At 42.6% G+C, this 21,053-nt stretch overlaps 1 protein-coding gene across 2 annotated transcripts in view; it reads left to right on the top strand.

Moving 5' to 3' along the window:
• Positions 1 to 20,749, top strand: part of E2F3 (E2F transcription factor 3) — a 93,281-nt gene extending 72,532 nt beyond the window's left edge. Inside the window, exons 2-7 of one of the 2 annotated variants that reach the window (XM_066268297.1) lie at positions 6,167 to 6,278; positions 7,556 to 7,757; positions 9,007 to 9,165; positions 13,247 to 13,361; positions 14,842 to 14,977; positions 17,244 to 20,749. In XM_066268297.1, coding sequence (XP_066124394.1) covers positions 6,167 to 6,278; positions 7,556 to 7,757; positions 9,007 to 9,165; positions 13,247 to 13,361; positions 14,842 to 14,977; positions 17,244 to 17,506 — 987 coding nt within the window. In that variant the 3' untranslated portion in view covers positions 17,507 to 20,749. Of the gene's footprint in view, positions 1 to 6,166; positions 6,279 to 7,537; positions 7,758 to 9,006; positions 9,166 to 13,246; positions 13,362 to 14,841; positions 14,978 to 17,243 lie in introns of both variants that reach the window. The other variant, XM_066268296.1, reaches the window with a different exon arrangement.
• The last annotated feature ends 304 nt before the right edge of the window (positions 20,750 to 21,053 follow it).

Below are 21,053 nucleotides of genomic sequence, written 5' to 3'. Positions count from 1 at the left end.
CAGTGCATGATGAGTATACAGGCAGTCCCTGGGTTATGCACAAGATAGGTTCTGTAGGTTTGTTCTTAAGTTGAATTTGTGTGTAATTTGGAACATTTACCTATTAACTGCAACTCAGGCAGATGTTTGTCTTAATGCAGTATTTATTTTTGCCTTTCTCTGCATATACATACCTAAACATTTTCAGATACAACCTTAAACAATCTTGGATGATGCAGAAGATGGTGGACTTGTTGGAGAGGATGGGACTGGTGTTAGAGAGTCAGGGTTTGATTCTGCTACTGGAGTCAGTGTCTTGAAGTGTAGGCATCAGGGAAGGATTGTTCAGAGCTTTTCTTTTTCTTATTTATTTATTTATTTATTCGCAAGAGTGAAGCAGGCAGACAGACAGGAAAGGAAAGAGATGAGAAGCATCAACTCGTAGTTGCAGCTCTTCTGTTGTTCATTGATTGCTTTCTCATATGTACCTTGACTAGGGGGCTCCAGCTGAGCCAGTGACCCCTTCCTCAAGCCAGTAACCTTGGGTGTCAAACCAGGACTCATGGGGTCATATCTATAATCCCACACTCAAGCTGGTGACCTTGGGGTTTCGAACCTGGGTCCTCAGTGTCCCAGGTCAACACTATAAACTGTGCCACCTCCTGGTCAGGTGTTTTTGTGGGTTTTTTTTTTTTTTTTTAATTTTTCTCATCATTAATGGCCCTGTAGGATCTCAGGCCTTCAGTACCTGTCCAGTAAACTCTGGTGAACCTCTCTGTATCAGGATCTTGCTCCTCTAACTTTGCCATTCCTGCTTCAATGAGACAAAAAGCATCAGCTTTCAGTTGGTTCTGCAGTTTCTAGGTCCCTGTTTTCTTCCCTAAATGCTGTCATCTGCTGTCTAGTTCCATAAGGTCTTCATTGGTTAGTTCTTTGCCATTGGGAGTAAAGTTACTTTAGGAGATCATTTTCACTGATGTCCAACTGCAGTTGATTTACCAATAGCCCAATGACACTCCATTCATAAGTACGAGTTGTATGCAAGTCAGGTGTTTGTAACTCGGAGACTTACTGTAGTACCTACCCCACTGTGCCATCATGAATATTTTTTGGGGAAATGATTACAGTAAAGGAGTGTTGAATGTGCATTAGCAGGTTTCTCGTTAAGTAAACAAATCATCATATAATAATACATACAGTATTATGCAGGTATGAAAAATAAGGTCATTCTAAATTTACTGCTAGGAATCAAACCATGACGTATGCTATAAGAATAGTATGTGGTTTGCTACCATTTATATAAAAAATTTTAAAGGTGTGGTTGTGTATATTTTAAGGATCTGGTATGTGTATTTACATAGACTAAAAGAATATCAAAATAACAATAGTGCTTGTCTTTAAAGAAGGAAGCTAGGGCTCAAGATTAGGGGAAAAATATGCTTTCCATGTGTATCGACTTGTGCTCTTTAAATTACCATGTGTATTTATTTAAAGGAAAGGGTTTTTTTTTTAATTATGAAAATAAAGTGTAATCATAAAGTAAGATGGTATCAATAGAATGATCTCTTCCAATATTTTAATGAGGAAATTTTTACAATCATTTTATAAAGTGGTTACAAGCATGGACTTTGGGGTAGACATTTATTGGCCATGGGGTCTTGGGAAAGATATTTAAGCACTCTAGACATTAGTTTTCTCCTGAAAAAATAGGAGATAATAATAACTACCTTGTGAGGTTGTGTGAAAATGAGATAATCATTTGGAAAACAATGAACATGATGCATGAGATATATAAGCACTCAAATGTTCATTGTGTTATAGTTAATACTAAGGGGTCATACCTACCAGGACTCTTGGTTACCAGTGGTAGTACTCTTCCTCAGTTGTCTTCTAACATAAAGGGAGTTTGTTGGCTCACACAAATGAAAGTCCAAGACTGCCTTTGGGCATGGTCATAATCCTTGAAAGTACTGGGATCAGATTCTCCCAGCTCTTAACTCTGCTTTCTTCTCTGTTGGCTCAGTTCTCAGCTCCAGGCCTACACCCTAGTACCTAATCCCTCTCAATGAAAAGAACCCAGTATTTTTTAAATGAAACTCTTAGGATTGACTGATTCCTAACCCATACCTAAACCAGTCACCTAGTTAAGGGACTGGAATGCACTGATTGGCAGGCCCAGGTTACAGGCTCACCTTTGTAACCTTGATGGGAAGGGTCAGCTTTTGTTTCCAGCCATGGAGACATAGAAAATACCTGAACTAAGTTCCTTCCCCAACAGAAAAAATAGGGGCAACAAATGCTGGGCTGGTGGAAACTATGTATGCCCCCCACAGCCACTGTTTGGCCTCCTGACCATTCATCCTGTTATTTTCATATGCATTTTCAGAAAAGCTTAACAGGGCTACTGTTTGTTACAGAGGAATGTGATGTTAGTTGGAGCTGAGATTCTAGAAAGCTACCATATGGATGGTCTACCCAGTGCCTTTCATGTCCAGCCTTGACTCCTGCTTAAGACCAAATGGCTGGACCTTTTGTTGAACACCAGAAAGATTAGTTGCTTTACTAGTCGGGGCCATGTAATACAAAAATCTATTTATAAACAGATTAACTCGAAGTTCAGCAAGTTGTTCACACTAAGCAACCAAAAATTGAGGTGACCCAGAGAAGAGACTTTCACCTGCCTGATGCTCGGCTCAGGGCAAGGAGGTGCACCTGCATGGTTTCAGCCCTCCCTTCTAGTTGTTTGTTTGTGTTTGTATTTTGAGTCCTCTCAAGTCCAGTTCAGTCCCCACTCACTAAACAGTGGGGGCAAGATGACAGGGAAACCCAATAGAAACATCCATTTAGATAAGGGAAGTAGGCCCTGACTAGTTGGCTCATTGGTAAAGCATCGGCTTAGGTGTGTGGACATCCTGGGTTTGATTCCTGGTCAGGTCACACAGTAAAAGTGACCACCTGCTTCTGCACCCTTCTCCCCCTCTCTCTTCTCTCTCTCTCTATCTCTCTTCCCCTCCTGCAGCCATAGCTCAGTTGGAGCAAGTTGGCCCTGGGCACTGAGGATGGCTCCAAGGCCTCTCTCTAGGTGCTAAAATAGCTCGGTTGCCAAGCTCGGAGCAACAGCCCCAGATGGGCAGAGCACCACCCCGTCAGGGGCATGTCAGGTGGATCTCAGGCAGGGTGCATGTGGGAGTCTGTCTCTCTCTCTGCCTCCTTTTCTCACTTTAGGAAAGTTAAAATAAGAAAAGGGAAGTAGCACACAGTGGTTACCTCCCACAGCACGCGTGGCCTCCTCAACAGGAATGCTGGCACTTGGAGATGGGGTAGAGACATGACTTGCTTGTGGAATCAATGTGGCCACCTCGATTACTACCCTCAGAGCTCATACCTTTTTGGTGTACACTTAGTGGTTGACTGTCTTAGAGGCTGAGATATCACAGGACTTTGCTTTCTAGAGATTCTTTGATGATGCAAGTGCCTTAACATTTAGTAGATATTCCTAATCTAGTATTTAGATTTGGTGAACTCTGAGGATTTGGTGCTTGGTGACCAAAGTCACACCCATACCTCGTGACTAGTCCTAGTCCTTAAAGTGCCACCGCAGTTTGTTAGCAGCAGGTTTCTGGGAATTGCCGTCGCATATAGTTTACTGCTTCAATAGGCAAACTCTTCTCCCATTGGCCTTCCTTCTGTGGACTTCAGCATGGGCAGAGAATACAGCTCTCTGTCTTTTTAGATTTCTTTCTACAGAGGTAAAAGCCCTCAACAGCAAAGCCCTTTTCTCCTTTGAGGTGAGCCAGCTTCACATGAAGCTTGTGTCGGTCAGTAATAATTTCCTCAAGGTAACGAGGAGTGATGGACCCCCGTCTACCATTCTTTGACAGGCCTCCCTGCCACACCGTTGGGCCACACTCAGCGAACCCCACAGGCTGTCCTTTGCAACACCCTGCTTTCAGGTTCTCAACTCGAGTGCTTTAAGCAAAAATGAGATTTCATTGACTAATGTAACTGAAAAGTCTGGAGAAGACCAGTTGTTGCCAGTAGTGTGTGACCTGATGCAGAGTTTTGAATGATGGCCTCAGGCCCCTTTCTCTCCATCTATTCACTACACTTTCCTCTGGGCAAGCACCATTCTTGGGCAGCTTCTGGCTTCCTGAGTATCAACTGGACTGGGAAGGTTTACCCCCTTCTTACCAGCGGCTCCAGAAGAAACTCCTAGAGTTGGCCTGTGGTCCTGTGCTACCCGGACCGGTCACTGTGAGTGAAGGGGAGAGAAAGGGAGGATGGACCACAATGACTAGCCAGGCCTGAGTCACCTATGTCAGTGAGGCTGCAAGAGAGAGGGGGTACTCCCCAGAGGACAATCAGGGAGCATTTATCTGATGAAGACGGGAATTTTTCTGGGCCAGCTGAAACAGTGGGCATACAAAAGAATTGGGCAGAATATTTGGGAAGGGGAAATGAAGTTAAAACAGCAAATGGGTGAATTGTCATCCCTAGGCCTTTCAAGTAATGTTTAGTCAATAGAAAGATGATCTGTGCCAATATGGTCAGCCACAGAGTGAAAGAATAGAGGGGAAGAGGGGAAATAATAACTTCAATACTTTTTTATAAATCCAAAATGCTATCATTTTAACATGATCAGTATTAAAAATTGTTAAGAGCCTGACCAGGCGGTGGCGCAGTGGATAGAGCGTCGGACTGGGATGCAGAGGACCCAGGTTCGAGACCCCGAGGTCGCGAGCTTGAGCACAGGCTCATCTGGTTTGAGCAAAAGCCCACCAGCTTGAACCCAACCAAGGTCGCTGGCTCCAGCAAGGGGTTACTCGGTCTGCTGAAGGCCCACGGTCAAGGCACATATGAGAAAGCAATCAATGAACAACTAAGGTGTTGCAACGTGCAATGGAAAACTAATGATTGATGCTTCTCATCTCTCTCTATTCCTGTCTGTCTGTCCCTGTCTATCCCTCTCTCAGACTCACTCCCTGTCTCTGTAAAAAAAAAAAAAAAAAAATTGTTAAGATATTGTACCCTTTTTTGTGCTGTCTTCAAAATACAGGGTGTATTTTAAATTTGTAGCCCAAGTCAGTTCAGATGAGCCACACATGGCTAGTTGCCTGCTGTAATGAATCATACACACTGCTGATAGCTTTCCATAGAGAAGTTGAATGTCATCAGCTAATGAGTTATTCCATTTCTGTGTTGTGGGAAGTTACTTTGAAATTGTGAAGCCTCCCTAAAATGAGCCCAAATACACATTGCCACATGGAGTGTCTAGTTGGTGACTCTTCTGTCTTTACACCCACCATACCTGTACAGTTAGCACTCAACAATCACTTCCTGAATCATCTGTCTTCTCTCCTAGACTCTATGCCCCAGGCAGGTAAGGACCCCTCTATCTTCCTTACCTCTGTTCCCTTAGCCCAGTGCCCCGTACATAGAAGATTCTAAGTAGATAGTTTCAAACACTTACATGAGGACTTCTCCTTTGCCAGGTTGTGTGACAAAACGGTAGACTAGTTGAAGCCCATGATTGTTTCTGATGAATGACCATCTGTGCTCTGTGATTAGTTGTGTTACCATTCAATCACTTAGAGAGAGAGAGAGAGATTGAATACCTGCCGAAACCTAGGCTCTGTGACAAACATTAGGTATACAAAGGTGAATGGGAAACAGTCCCTGCCTGAAGGGAATTGAGAAAAAGGTTAGTAAAATAACTCTTATATCCAATAAGTGTTAAGATACAAATAAACGCGGAGTGTTTGAGGAGGCACAGAAAGGGGGTCCAACCCTGGTCAGAGAGGGAGAGAGGCAGCAAAGGTCCACTGGGGAAAAAGTTCATTTCACTTCCACGGTACGTGCTGTATTCTCAGCATCTAGCCCTTTGCCTGGTACATGTGTTGAATCGGTGAATAAATGAACAAAGTAGCTCCTGGACCTAATCCTAAAGGATCACTAGATCTGTCCATCTGAGTTAATATGAATGATTGTTGCAGATGAAGAGTTTGCATGACAGCCAGGCCCCAGGACTAGAACCCTGGCTGTGGGGAACGGCGAGAACTGGGGTGACTGGCGCAGAGGTGGTAAGGGCAGGCACGAGCCTGCGGCGTTTGGTTGGGGCCAGATCCCAAACAGCTGCGCTTGTGATTGTCCATATGACCGGACGACTGATTGTACTTTCTTATTTCAGGCCAAGCGAAGGTTGGAGCTAGGAGAAAGCGGTCATCAGTACCTCTCAGATGGTTTAAAAACCCCCAAGGGCAAAGGGAGAGCTGCATTGCGAAGTCCAGACAGTCCCAAAAGTAAGGATTCTTTCATCTCTGATTTTCTTTGGTGTGGGTTCCCAACTCTCAAAGCTTGTGGCTGGAAGGATGCCAAGGTGTGAATAATTTTGGCGTGTTTTGTTCTTTTTCATTTCTGTCTGTGCCTATCTGAAAAATAAATACAGTGTCAGCACACACCCAGGGAAAGGTTTACAGAGTCACTCCAGTACCTAAATACTTGCTTCGGGGGGAGGCCTCTTTAAATGTGTGCAGGTTCATTTTTCAATTCAGAATATAAGCTTTCTCTTATGTTCTATAATCAGACTTCATTTCATTTTCTTGAACGGATGTTACTTCAGAGACTGAGCCTAATGGTGTAGGCAAACTGTACCAGAGTCGCTGATATCTATGTCGGCTTAGCTCTCTGGCTCCACAAAGGCAGCGTAAGAATTGATTGAGACCAGTGATTGCAGCTAGTTTCCCTTTCCATCAATAGGATCCTCTTCTTCTGGGAGACAGAAAACTGGGTTGGAGATAACTAGTCCTTTATGACTCTAATTTAATGTAAAGGCTAAATTAGACTGTCTTCTCTCCTTTCCTGTAGTTTATGAATTAAGCAATCCACAGATTGTGTGGACTGCTAAATGAAACCCTTGACCTGTGACCAATAAGGGAATAGATACAATATTTAATAAGAAATTTTGTTCAAGAGGGATGGGGAAATTTGATTAAAAGACTCTTCCAGATTCCAGATAGTCTTCATTCAGATGAAGCATTATTTGAAATATTGGTGAACAAGTTAAACACACACACAACACATACACAAAGACACTAGAGCCTGGAAGGCCAGTTGAAGTAGGTCTGTCTGTACCCCATTGTGAAGTGCTGGAGCGGTTCGTTACATGGCCCCTCAGGTGAGGCTCCACATGAACTGATCTCATGGGTAGTCTATAGCACTTTCATTCCTTCAACATTTTTGAGCACCTACTATGAGTGAGATCTTTCACTAGCCTTCCCCCACTCCAGAATAGGGTGAGCCAAAGTAGAAACTACTGAGAAATTCACAGTAAAATGCTTTAATCAAACAGGAATTTTTACTGTCTCTTCTTTTTCTAAAAATCAGTTTCAGAGCTTTTTCTGTCACTTCACAGAAACAACAGCAACAAACAGCTTTGCTTCCAATACTAATAATACTCGAGCTGCAGTGGGGAAGAGGGCTTGCTCAGCTGCAAAGACACCCTTCATTTCTTTACCCTTCCTCCTTTCCCCCACCCGTTCGGTTTTTGTTTTTCTTTAAGCTCCAAAATCTCCCTCAGAAAAAACACGGTATGATACATCACTTGGTCTGCTCACCAAGAAGTTCATTCAGCTACTGAGCCAGTCACCTGATGGGGTCTTGGATTTGAACAAGGCAGCGGAGGTGCTGAAAGTGCAAAAGAGAAGGATTTATGATATCACCAATGTACTGGAAGGCATCCACCTCATTAAGAAGAAGTCTAAAAACAACGTGCAATGGATGTGAGTAGGAGCCCCGCCCCGCTCCCGGCTCCAGCGGGGTCCTTTGAGCCCTGTGCTCTCTCCCAGCCCCAGCTTTCACATTCCTGACCACACTTCATTTCTGTGCTTTCCTACTTTTCACTCACCTTCTCTCTTCCTTCCTCAACTCCTTAGCCGCAAGTTCAAAGTCTCTTTAGGAAGAGACCTATTTAGATATTGTGAGAGCTAAAAATGTTTATATTCCTTTCACTTTAAGCAAGGTGATCCTGGGATTAGCTTGGGCCCTGCAGATGGAAAGCAGAGGGCTGTTCACTTGTTACCATGAGATCCATCTGTGTGAGCTCGGAGGGGCTTGCACCGTCTTAACTCTTAACAGGAATTTGGAAATTCACTATGGCTGTGTATTAACACATCTGTGAATACACACAGTCATCACATATCTTTATTCATGGTTCTAATAGCAGGTTAATTCACTTTCTGAATAAATTAAGGTGAGAGGTAAATGCCTCAGTTCCTTCTAGAAAGTGGAGATGATAACACTTAATAGCTGTACATCTATATGTGACTAAATTTGTGAATTATGAGCACAGCCAGTATTTTAGAAGAAATAATGAAAGCATATTGGAAGCAATAGATCCGTTATGGGGTTTGAAAACATACTACTTCAAACATGATAAAATGAACAGGTAACTTGTATTTTGGGGGTTCAGTGACCCATTTTGGTCTATGGTTTAAAGAAACCTGTTGGGTGTCAGTCAGTCTGTGTTCCTGCCTGAAATGCATCTGTTTCCTTAACCTCCCTTTTGTTTTCTTTTTTTTTAAGTTGTTGGTGTAAGTAATTACCTAAATTACCTATGCCCTTTGAGCTTTTTGGATAGTGTTTTGCTTTCCTTTCATATTTTCTTTCCAATGTTTCTGTCTTTCTGTGTCACCCTATCTGCTTTCCCTCCGAGAGGGAAAGTGGCAGGAAGGAGCTGCCTCTCTCTGCCCTTTGAACTTGAGGCTTCTGAAGAAACAGGCCTCCTCTGCAGGCAAGAAACCTGAAAAGAGTGATGTGTTCTCACTTAATTTCTATGGTGTGAAATGTAAAGGACTGTATGTATTAAAAATATGCATAAATGTCCTAATGTTAACACTTGGCAAACAAGCAGTGTGACCTCCCGTATCAAGAAGATGGTCTCTCCCCGTCCCCCATTCCCCCCGGATTGTCATCCCCCTCCTCCCACTGGCCTCTCAAGTAGTCATGAAGAGTCTGTGTTTGGGTTTCTAGGGGCTGCAGTCTGTCTGAGGATGGGGGCATGCTGGCCCAGTGTCAAGGCCTGTCAAAGGAAGTGACCGAGCTCAGTCAGGAAGAGAAGAAATTAGATGAACTGATCCAAAGCTGCACCCTGGACCTCAAACTGTTAACCGAGGATTCAGAGAATCAAAGATATCCTTTGTGCCACCTGGTCATTGGGGGTTAGTGCTTTATAAACTATTTCCAGAACTGACGATCTGACTTTGCTGCAAAGGTAGAATTTTACTCTGGTTTCATGCACATACTTGTGTGTGTGTGCATGCGTGCGCATGTAAACCCTCTTTTCTTTGTATTAGAAATCAGTATTTATGGAAAGATAATCGTCTCATATGTCTATTTTACAGCAAAGAGGGAACTATTTTTTTTTTAATCGTGTCATTCATGTGTGGTTGGCACATGCTGATCCACTCCACTCACAGCGTAAGGCAGCACTATTATAAGATCTGTGTGGTATCGGTACTAATATTAATGACAACATTCAGCAGATTCATCTTTGGCTTACCAGATTTTGGGTGGGTGTTAGCTGTCACTGTTGGGGTTCTCACATTCTATTTTCTTTTTATCAGATATTGAAGCAATTGGAATTTGTTGAATCTGATTGAACTATAGTTGAAGAAATAGAGTGTAAAAATTTATTCTGTAACTTTTCAAGAGCATTATGCCGATTCATAATACCAGTCCCTGATTTCAGAAGCCCCGCAAGACCTGAGAAATCTCGGGTTGTCCGTTCATCTGCAAACATTGGTTGTTGGAAATTAAAATATAAGAAGCCAATTCTTGTTCTCAATTGGATGACAATTTATTGACCATCTCAGGAGAGCTTACTGTTGGTCATCTCACTTCAGACAAAAAATTAGGGAGATTACTTTATTGTTTTGGCAAGAAGATTTTACAATAGTCTCAGTTATTACTAGAAGACAAAAGCCATATGTTCAATTACCCCATTTCTAATTTTAGTTCCTAACTTTGATTATTCCACATTTTCTTTTGTGAGACAGGAAACAAAATGTATCCTGCCCAGTGTCTTATATTGTCTCTTCTCTAGGCTTTCCCTTGGAGGGCGTGGGGACATTCATTTTCCAATTCAGGCCATTTTTTGAAACTGTGACTGTGTCAGCTGATGATCGGTCAGATTGAGAAACGATGTGCTGATATGAACCCCCAGTGGAGGCCAGAGTGGGTTTCCAGGAAAAGAAACCCGATAGCTCTAGTTGGGCTGTTTCGTTCATTGTTTAGTTGGGAGCCCCAGTGAAGAAGAGACGTGGCAGTAACACATGATTGGCCGATTGTAGTTTATGGCATTATCACCTACATTAGCTTTCTCTGGGGTCTTTGTTACAGAAAATGAAAGCTTCATTGCAGGAGGCTGCTAACCAAAGAAGCAAATTCAGGAGGGGCCTCAGTGGAAGCACTTTTTTTTTTTTTTTTTTTTTTTTTTTTTTTTGGTATTTTTCTGAAGTTGGAAACGGGGAGTCAGTCAGACAGACTCCCACATGTGCCCAACTGGGATCCACCCAGCACGCCCACCAGGGGGCAATGCTCTGCCCATCTGGGGCATTGCTCTGTTGCAACCAGAGCCATTCTAGCACCTGAGGCAGAGGCCACGGAGCCATCCTCAGCACCCAGGCCAACTTTGCTCCAATGGAGCCTTGGCTGCGGGAGGGGAAGAGAGAGACAGAGAGGAAGGAGACAGGGAGTGGTGGAGAAGCAGATGGGCGCTTCTCCTGTGTGCCCTGGCCGGGAATCAAACCCGGGACTCCTGCACGCCAGGCCGACGCTCTACCACTGAGCCAACCAGCCAGGGTAGTGGAAGCACTTTTAACTTTGTAAGACTAGACAATATGTTTGCACAATTTATTTCCATTTGCCCTTCAGTTCCGAATTTAGTACAGCTTGTTCACAAATGTGTTGAAATTTTCTTTCCTGCACATGTTGAGTAATTGTAGATGAGTTTTTATTTTAATGAGTTCTTATCACGTAGCTCTTTGACAGTGGGCTGTGGTGTACACCCATTATTAGTTTCCCCAGTATTCTCAGTAAAAATTCAGAATAGTCAAAACTTTTAAAAAGGGACCATTTGGCTGTCTTGATGAGATAAATGGTGACCTAAAACTTGGAGTCCTGCTTAACTGTCCAGTTAAGCTCAACACTGAATTGGCTGTTGTCTCAATTATTGAGACTTAAAGAAGATAGCCTTGATATATGGCCCTAAATGTGTGTGCAGATTTGGGGTGGGTGTGCTTTTTTTCTCTGATGAGTAGGTTCATAGCTTCCTTCAATAGCTAACAAAAAGCTACTATTCTAAGGGACATTATTTCCACTAGGCTTTCTAAATCCCTTTTCTGTGTTAAACAGATAGATCACAAACTCTATTAACAATATTATATTACCCGTAGAAATGCCATCATTGAGTTGTGATTTGCTGTTGTATCATAGGCATTGTTTTTGTGTGTGGATTAATATAAAAGTCTGGCTAAAGACATCGTACATTAATTATGTTGTTACTCCATGTCCCTTCTATAAGAAAGCCATGTGACCTGTTCTCTCTTAGTGCCGAGTAAAAGCTGGTCTCTGTAGGTAGCTTGCATGAATACTTTTATCATGTGATGAGTACATATTCTTCCAGGACATCCTCTTAGCTTTGGCTTTCAGGGCACTTCAAAGAACTGCTCAGTGCTCAGAAGTAACTACCAAGAGGACTGAAATACTATTTTACTCTCTTCTCCTAAATCAGTGTTTCTCAAATTCATTCAGGTTGCAGATCTCCTGGAAGCTGCTTTCCTCCTTGTGAAACTGAAATATTGAGACTCTAACACAGAAAGACTGACACTCTTCTCAAGTAGACAGTATATAATCACAGCCGCCCAGGCACTTTTAGCAAAACAAGTAGCCTTCCTGAGCAGTATTCTGAGTTCCTCCACTAATGTATCTAGTTGCTGCTCATTCATTCATTCCTTTAGGTGGCTACTGACACTTGCTAATAGTCAAGTAGGAGATCGAAGTAATTGGAATTTCCAAAAATTACCTTTAATAGGGTTGGATTTTTTTTTCTATAAATTAGGATCTGCCATTATTCAGTTTGACAGCACACTTACTTCATTGGAGCTCATGGAATACTTGCACCACAGAGGTTGGAAATTCCCAACCAAATTGGGATTTTGTTTGTTTGTTTGTTTGTTTTTATTTTTCTGAGTTGGAAACAGAGAGGCAGTCAGACTCCCGCATGCGCCTGACCGGGATCCACCCGGCACACCCACCAGGGGGCAATGCTCTGCCCATCCGGGGCGTTGCTCTGTTGCAACCAGAGCCATTCTAGCGCCTGAGGCAGAGGCCATGGAGCCATCCTCAGCGCCTGGGCCAACTTGGCTCCAATTGAGCCTTGGCTGCGGGAGGGGAAGAGAGAGACAGAAAGGAAGGAGAGGGGGAGGGGTAGAGAAGCACATGGGCGCTTCTCCTGTGTGCCCTGGCTGGGAATCAAACCCGGGACTCCTGCATGCCAGGCCGACGCTCTACCACTGAGCCAACTGGCCAGGGCCCCAAATTGGGTTTTGATAATCTATTTTAACTATTGTTTCTGTGTTTATTTTTAAATTTATATACCATGGGCTTTTTAAAAATGGACAGGAAGAAGCTATACATTTCTTTTGTTGTCTAAAATATCACCCAGAAAACAAGATTCATGGAAATCTCATATTTAAAGATCTGAAAGGTGGTCCTGGGCGGTTGGCTCAGTGGTAGAGCATCGGCCTGGCGTGCAGGAGTCCCAGGTTCAATTCCCAGCCAGGGCACACAGGAGAAGCGCCCATGTGCTTCTCCACCCCTCCTCCTCTCCTTCCTCTCTGTCTCTCTCTTCCCCTCCCGCAGCCAAGGCTCCATTGGAGCAAAGTTGGCCCGGGTGCTGAGGATGGCTCCATGGCCTCTGCCTCAGGTGCTAGAATGGCTCTGGTTGCAACAGAGCAATGCCCCAGATGGGCAGAGCATCGCCCCCTGGTGGGCGTGCCAGGTGGATCCCGGTCGGGCGCATGCAGGAGTCTGTCTGACTGCCTCCCTGTTTCCAACTTCAGGAGAGAAAAAAAAAAGATCTGAAAGGCAAGACAGATATATTCTTCTACATCATGAAATACTGCAAAATTTTTCCATGCATCTATTTTGTTATCATCATAATGGTTACATCTGAGGCAATTAGTTGGGAGATTTCCTTAACACTCACTACGTTAGCTTATGTTACATATCAAGATATTCGAAAAATTAGTGGCCTTAAAGACCAAACTGTTATAGTTGTGAAAGCCCCTCCAGAAACAAGACTTGAAGTGCCTGACCCAATAGAGGTAAGGAAACAACCGCTTTGCTTGTCTGCAGGGATGTTTTGGGGATAGCTGAAGTTTAAGAATCATTGGTTCGTGCTTAAAGTTCATATCCCCCTCAAGACTTGAAAGTTCCTCCCAAGTCTATTTTACTTCACCTAACTTTAACAACATTTCAGCAATTCAGTGTGTATTGAGTGTCCAAAGCGGACTAATTTTAACATGCAGGCACTCGCTCACTGTGTTAGACCATGCCCTGCCCCTCTTGTGCTTCCTTTTTTCCATAATTTGTTGGTTCTGATCAGTTTGAACTTTGAGGGGATTTTATGTTGATTACTCTGGCTATGGTTACTCCTGAGAATGGAGATATAAATGTTTTAGAGTATCTGCCTAACTTATCTTAGCACATTTAAGAATTTATCATTTATATCATGTTTGCTTTTAAGAAACAAAATGGGACTTTGGGTTAGGTGAAAAGGTAGAATATTGTAAGAAAGTAGGGGGCATATTTTTGTGATTGGCTTCAGATATAGTTTGATAATAATAGACTTACACTATATAACTTGAAGGTAAAGAAATATATTAAAAAGGGTATGTATAAAGATTTTTTTAAAAAATAAATATGCTAGCTCCCATCTAGGATAGACTTCTCACCTCAAGTAGTAATAATAGCTCTATGACCTAGATGAAGAAGAATTTTAAATATTAGTGTGCTGCATTCTCTTATTAAACTCAGCTCCCTTGGTTATTAAAGTTCAACATTAAAAAGCCCTACTATAAAGGAATAACAACATGGAAGTATTATATTTGGAACAGTAAAAAGACCTTTTAATAGTTTGCAAAACGAAAAAGAAAAATATATTTAGAGAGCCTAATTCACCTCCTCTAGGGCAGGGGTCAGCAAAATTTTTCTTTAAAGGGCCAGACTAAATATTTTTGGCTTCATGAGCCATATGGTTTCTGTTGAGACTGAGCAAATTAAAGACTGCCAGTATAGGATGGGGAAAAACCCAGCCAGAGGCAATGCATAAATAATAGGAATAGGAATGACTCTGTACCAATAAAACTTTATTTACAAAATCAGCTGGTGTACCGAATTTGGCCCTACGCTTTAGTTGACTGACCCATCCTCTGCAGCAGTGTTTTTCAACAACCAGTTCGTGGACCGGTCTGCCATAAGTTTTGTACCAGTCCAGAAGAGTTCACCACTCTGATGTTGAATGAAAATTATAAACCCAATGATCTTAGTTGAATTCACGTAAGCTCAGGGTGATTTCCGCCTTAGCAGTCCTCAAAATAATTCTATTTTCACAGGCCCTGGGTGTAAAAAGGTTGAAAACCATTGCTCTAGAGGTTGACAGCCATTGATAAAGGTGGACTACTTGTGAAAAAGCAAAATGAACTATGAAAATTACTCTTACTTTAACATTTTTAAATGAAAATTACTATAGCTTTCATTTCTAAAAGAACTTTCATTTTGAACTTTTCTCTTTTCTGTTCGTAGAGTCTACGAATACACTTGGCAAGTACCCAAGGACCCATTGAGGTTTACTTGTGTCCAGAAGAGACTGAAACACACAGTCCAATGAAAACAAGCAACCAAGACCACAATGGGAATATTCCTAAACCCACTTCCAAAGGTAAAATTCTGCTTTTGTCATTTGGAAACTATGTTAAAAATGAAGGTGACTATAAGGATCCTGTATCAGAACCACAAGTCCAGGCAAGACACAAAATCTTTTGTTATTATTGTTAGTAAGGTAACATCTTTTAAAAGGCATTCTGACTAGTTTACAGAATAAAATAATGATCTTGGGTTATGACTCCTCCACCCATTAATGGAGTCCTCAGGCTTTTACTATTGGCAGAAACCATGTTCTTACGGTGTTTAGAAAACCAACCGAAGTGGGAGTGGAGGGAGTGGAGCTGAATGAATCAGCAGTTCGTGCAGCACACCTCCGCCTGAGGCTGCAGAGATCATTAGAGAAGTGAGATTGTTTGGAGAGAAAAGCCCTCTGTCAAAGAAGTTTTGTCTACATTTCCCCTCCTGCCCTCAGTGTGATGGGAGAGGGTATGAAAGGAACCCCCCAGCAAAATAAATCAAACTTCTTCCTCCACTATCTCTAGACACAAAGGAGGCCCTTTGTGGTCATTTTTTTTTCCTAGTTTGAGTTTGGGCATATGTATTTGGTTTTTTTCCCCATTTCCCAACATAGCAGCAAGAATAGCAGTGATGTAAGTGAATAGGTCTGATTTATACTGAACAAAAAACAGTAGATGCCTTGAAATCAGGGATAGTACTGAACCCTTGAACAACAACAGAGTTAGTAGAGGCACTAACCTCCTGCTCAGTCAGAGCTCCACATATAACTTTTCTCCCCCAAAATTTAAGTTGACTCTCAGTATCTGCAGGGGATTAGTTCCAAGACCCCCGTGGAATCCCAGCTACAGATCAAAGACAGTTATAAGTACTTCTTGAAAAAATCTGGGTCTGAGTGGACCCATGTTGTTCAAGGGTCAACTGTTAATACTATGTTTTCCTTTATATACATAACTATGATAAAGTTTAAGTAAGATATTAACAACAATAACTGATAATAAAATAGAACAGTTATAACAAAATGATGTAATAGAACACGAATGTGGTCTCTCTCTCAAAATATCTTGTACTGTCCTCACTCTTCTTGCAATGATGTGAAATGATACAGCTACATGATGAAGATGAAGGGAGGGGAATGACGTAGGCATAGCGATATAGCTCTAGGAACCATTGGGTTACTGCGGTACCACAACAGTCCATCTGATAACTGAGATGGTTCCAAGTGACCAACGGTCAGGGAGCGTCTACAGTGTGGAGATGCTGGACAGAAGGATGATTCACATTCCAGGCAGGATGGAGTGGGATGGCATGAGATTTCACCACCCTACTCAGAACAGTGGCAATATAAAACTTGGGAATTGTTTCTTGAATTTCCCATTTATTATCTGCGGACCACAGTTGACTATGGGTTATTCTGAAACCATGGAAAGCAGAACCTCAGATAAGGTGGGACAACGATGTAGCACATCAAATAGTAAAACAAAAGACCATTTTTCCCCATAAATATTTAAAGTGAATATGTCCCGTTATTTGTATTTTTTTTTTCTTCTGAAGTTGGAAACCGGGAGGCAGTCAGACAGACTCCCGCATGCGCCTGACCGGGATCCACTCAGCATGCCCACCAGGGGGCGATGCTCTGCCCATCTGGGGCGTTGCTCTGTTGTATCCAAAGCCATTCTAGCGCCTGAGGCAGAGGCCATAGAGCTATCCTCAGCACCCCCCGGGCCAACTTTGCTCCAATGGAGCCTTGGCTGTGGGAAGGGAAGAGAGAGACAGAGAGGAAGGAGAGGGGGAAGGGTGGAGTAGCAGATGGGCGCTTCTCCTGTGTGCCCTGGCTGGGAATCGAACCTGGGACTCCTGCACACTAGGCTGACGCTCTACCACTGAGCCAACCGGCCAGGGCCCCGTTATTTGTATTTTTTGAGGAAGCTTTAATAAACTGGTGGTTCAGAAAAGACGAAGTGAAGATCAATGAGTTTCTAATAGAGTAGGCGGCTGACTTTACAGTGTGTATGCATGTTTTGTTTTTCCTTAAGTCATGACTAATGTATATCAGAGAGAAAAAAGTCTTTTAACTTGTTAGCCTCTACTCTTAGGAGCTGTAGGCATTCTTGTTTGCTAACAGCAGGAACTTTAGACCAGAAGAAAGGAAAGGCTGCGAGAATGGTCTGTATCATAACGTCTAACTGTCATTAGCAGAGTGTGACTGCTATTGTGACAGCAACCTGTATATTCTAACCAGAAAAAAAGTCATTTTTATTTTCTCCTAACTTATCTCTGTGTTTTCACCCATTCTTTTCTTTCAGACTTGGCTTCAAACCACTCAGGACATAGTGATTGCTCAATCTCTATGGCAAACCTCTCTCCTCTGGCCTCCCCGGCCAACCTCCTACAGCAGACTGAAGACCAAATTCCTTCCAACCTAGAAGGACCGTTTGTGAACTTACTGCCTCCCCTGCTTCAAGAAGACTATCTCCTAAGCCTCGGGGAGGAAGAAGGCATCAGCGATCTCTTCGATGCTTATGATTTGGAAAAGCTCCCGCTGGTGGAAGACTTCATGTGTAGTTGATTATGCTTTGTGAACTCCCCTTATAAACCAATATTTTTTTATTATGGAACCAGAACATCTGTCATGCAGTGTTGTCCCTTCCTACCTTCTTCCTCCGAGATAGTATCATGAAGTAACTACAAACTTCAGAACAAAGCTGACATTTTAATGAATTTTATATATATATATATATATATATATATATATATATATATATATATATATAAATTGTCTAAACGCACAGTTGCAGGCTCCCTTGGGAAAACCCTGCTTTGCCCCAGGTTCCAAAATTTCCTAGATGAGTCTCAGCAAGTGAGAAAATGTGCAATCAGGTGTCTCTCACCCATACTTTTCCTCCCTTCCTCTCTCCCGGATTGGCTTGCTGTGCCTGACGGATGGGCTGTAGAGTGGGGTCTGGCCACCTGGGCCACCGGAATACAGCACTCTTCCTTAATAGCATTTCAAGCCTTGCCTTCTCTGCAGAATGCATGTCTTTGGGGTCTGCTAATATGGAATGGAACTGCAGGAACTATAAACTTGAAGTCATGCAAAAGTATGAAATGGATTTCTTCAGCCCTTCTTAGGAATATTTAAATTACCGTCATAATTCAGTGTAAGCTATGGACCATGTGTCCCATTAGGAGGTCAGGAGAACCTCTACAGCCTTTTGGATGAAGAACCTGTTTTCAAATACTTGTTGCAGATACAGAAGAATAGTCGAGTTCTGCCACTCTAAGCTGTTGTGGATTTTCCTTCTCCATAAACCACTCCCGCACCCCTGCCCCCAATCAGCCACTCCCGCACCCCTGCCCCCAACTGTTTGTGAGTTTAAAGTTGATTTGTAGCACATGCCTACTTAGGAGTTCTTTGTGTACTGTCTTAGACTTTTTTTAGCTGCCATTTAAGCATTCCTACGCAGGCACCCATCACCATTTCAATTTAATTGTTTACTTTGTAGCAGTTTTTGCTAATTCAAATTATTTAAGCAGAGGTAGAGAACCTCTCTGATTAGAGCATCTAAACATGTGTGATCTAAGGTCTAACAGCCTCTGCAAGAAGTGTTGCCCCATCGGGCTTGTCCTGGAGGGGAGCTTGGAGCGAGCAGGTCCTGAAGCTCGCTGAAGTTGGTGGCCCATTTGAAAGGAGAACCAGGTCAGACGACATAGCAGTCCCAAGGAATAGCAGGTGTGGATCCCTCCGTCCTTGGGCTTCCCAGGGCCCTGTGACCGGGGAAAGGGCTCTCTTACATTGCACTCAGGGAGACCACTTCTCAGGATGGGGTCAGATGGAGAGGCCTCTAGGGAGAAAGACATCCCATTGTGTGAGTGGCATTTACTGGAGCAGTGAGAACTGGGAGCTACCACTTTGGCGGGGGTGCAGTACTCCTGGCCATAACCTGCCCCCTTCCTCTGTGAAGGAGTAAATTGGACCAAGGGAAGTTAAGTGCAGATGTAGAAAATGAAGCGCTAGAATGCCAGGGTGTTTTCCTGCTGTACTCAGCAGGAATGGGGTCCCAAGTTGGAGTCTTCGTGTCAGCTCCAGTTGTGGGCATCCCCCACCCCCCCCCACCCCCCCCCACCCCGCCTCCGGGAATGCGACATAGTACCTCAAATCCATTCCTTGGATGCTAGAGACTGCGGGAATGAGGGAGTCTTATTAAAAACAAACCTCAGAACAGAAATTGAAATGCTATGTGCCTGGCACAGTGGTAGGCACATAGTAGGCACTCACGTATGTAATTGAATTGAAAATATCCTTAGGAAAAAAGACAAAAAACCAAGAACACCCCAGCCAGTTTCTTCTAGGTAGATTTCCACAATATGCAAAGTGGTGGTGGGGTCCAAACCCTGACACCAGCACTTTAAACGGTTTATGTAGGTATGTGGGTGTGTGTTTGGGAAGAAAAACAAAGGGGCAGATCACCCTCCTTTTTCTTCTGCCTCCATCCCCACCCAGCCTCCTCCCCTCACACACACTGGACTTGGTACAGATATGTGGTCCGAGATGACGCGTGGGGGTGGGGGTGGGGGGAGGGAGAGCTTCGTGTCAAGTGCCTACTGGAAATGCACTGTGGGTTTTTTTCCTGTATGGGAAACCATTTATGCCAAGCTTTTCCTCATTTCCCATATTTATCTCATCTGGTTAACTGCCTCTGCTTCCAGCTTTGTGTAATTCTCTTTGCCAGCTGCACAAAGCTGATTTTTTTCCAAAGTCTGAAGACTGAGCTCACCTGGCTAGGTTGTGTGTCGTTTTTGTTGAATTTCCCACTAAACCTTTCGTAATGTAATGCTGTATTTATTGTTTTAAAAAAATGAAAGGAATACTAATAAGTCTTAAAAGTTCCTTCGTGCATAAGATTTTTCCAGTTAATGCGTGTAACTGGTGTACATGAATTAAACATCCATACTGTATTCTGTTTGCATTAGTCATTTTCTTTGACATAGTATCCGGCACACAATGTGGGTTAGTTCTCCAGTATTTGTGTTACTTTAAGTCAAAGTACACCCGTTTCCTGGTATCATTGAGTTGCTGCTATTAAAGCTCACACATGAAATGCTAAAAGTTACAAGTGTGCAAATTATGACTGCGTGAGCCTTAGAAAATAAACTGTATAAAGGGCAACACATAAGCTGTCAAACAGTGTTAAGGTGTGTGTTTATATGTATATACTTGTGCATAGCAATTGTTTTATTTAAGTTGATAGTCTACTCACGTTTTCATCATCTAGCAATTTTGTACAAAGATAGCAATTAATTTGTAAACACTGCCAGAATATTTTCTAGCTGGTTTGTAATTTTTTTAAGTGTTAAATTGTTTTTGTTTTGTGTTGTGGTTCTTGTTTTCACTTTTGTTTAAGTGTAGATCTGTAAATAAAATAACAGTATTTAAAGCTTTAGCTTTCAAGAAAGAGAAGAACTTAGTGTGTGCATGACAACTCGTGTGTACAAGAGGAGGGATTTGAAGGAAGATGCCTTGTAGAGTGAGTTGGGTGGCAACTGTCAGATTGTGGGAATTTCTTTTCCTATGAGGTACATGATTTTCTCAAAGGGAAGTATTTCTCCCAGAATTGGGAGAAGGCAAACTACTAATCAGTTTAGCTTTGTGTTGTATGCTAGTTTAAAAAAGAAAATGTGTAATATAATGTAAAAAAGAAAAAAAAAGCTTTTATGATGGATTTTGTAAATAGATTTGTTACAGGGTAACCTGTTCTCTAGCTGTGATCTTACCACTTCAAATGGGTGTAATTTGAATAAATTTTGTATGGTAAAGGATCAATAAAATGATTTTTTTTAAGAGTTCAGACTTATGGATGGATTTTCTTACTATGGTCTTATGCGTCTATAAATTTCATTTCTAAAGACATGCTTTAACAAGGGAAACATTTCAACAAAAGCTGAAAACACTGCTTTACCCTTTATCTGGGACTTCCAGAACATTGAGCAAATATTGGTGGAGTGCCTGTGGTGTGCTCCCACTTTGGGACGCACAAGAACCACTCCCAGGTATTGAAGAATTTTTACACTGAGAAAGTGACAAGTCAAGTTTTATTCCTCACAAGGAGTATGAA

The sequence above is a fragment of the Saccopteryx bilineata genome, chromosome 3, assembly GCF_036850765.1.
Source record: "Saccopteryx bilineata isolate mSacBil1 chromosome 3, mSacBil1_pri_phased_curated, whole genome shotgun sequence".
In the NCBI taxonomy this organism is placed as follows: domain Eukaryota; kingdom Metazoa; phylum Chordata; class Mammalia; order Chiroptera; family Emballonuridae; genus Saccopteryx; species Saccopteryx bilineata.
This window is presented reverse-complemented; position numbering and strand designations above follow the sequence as displayed.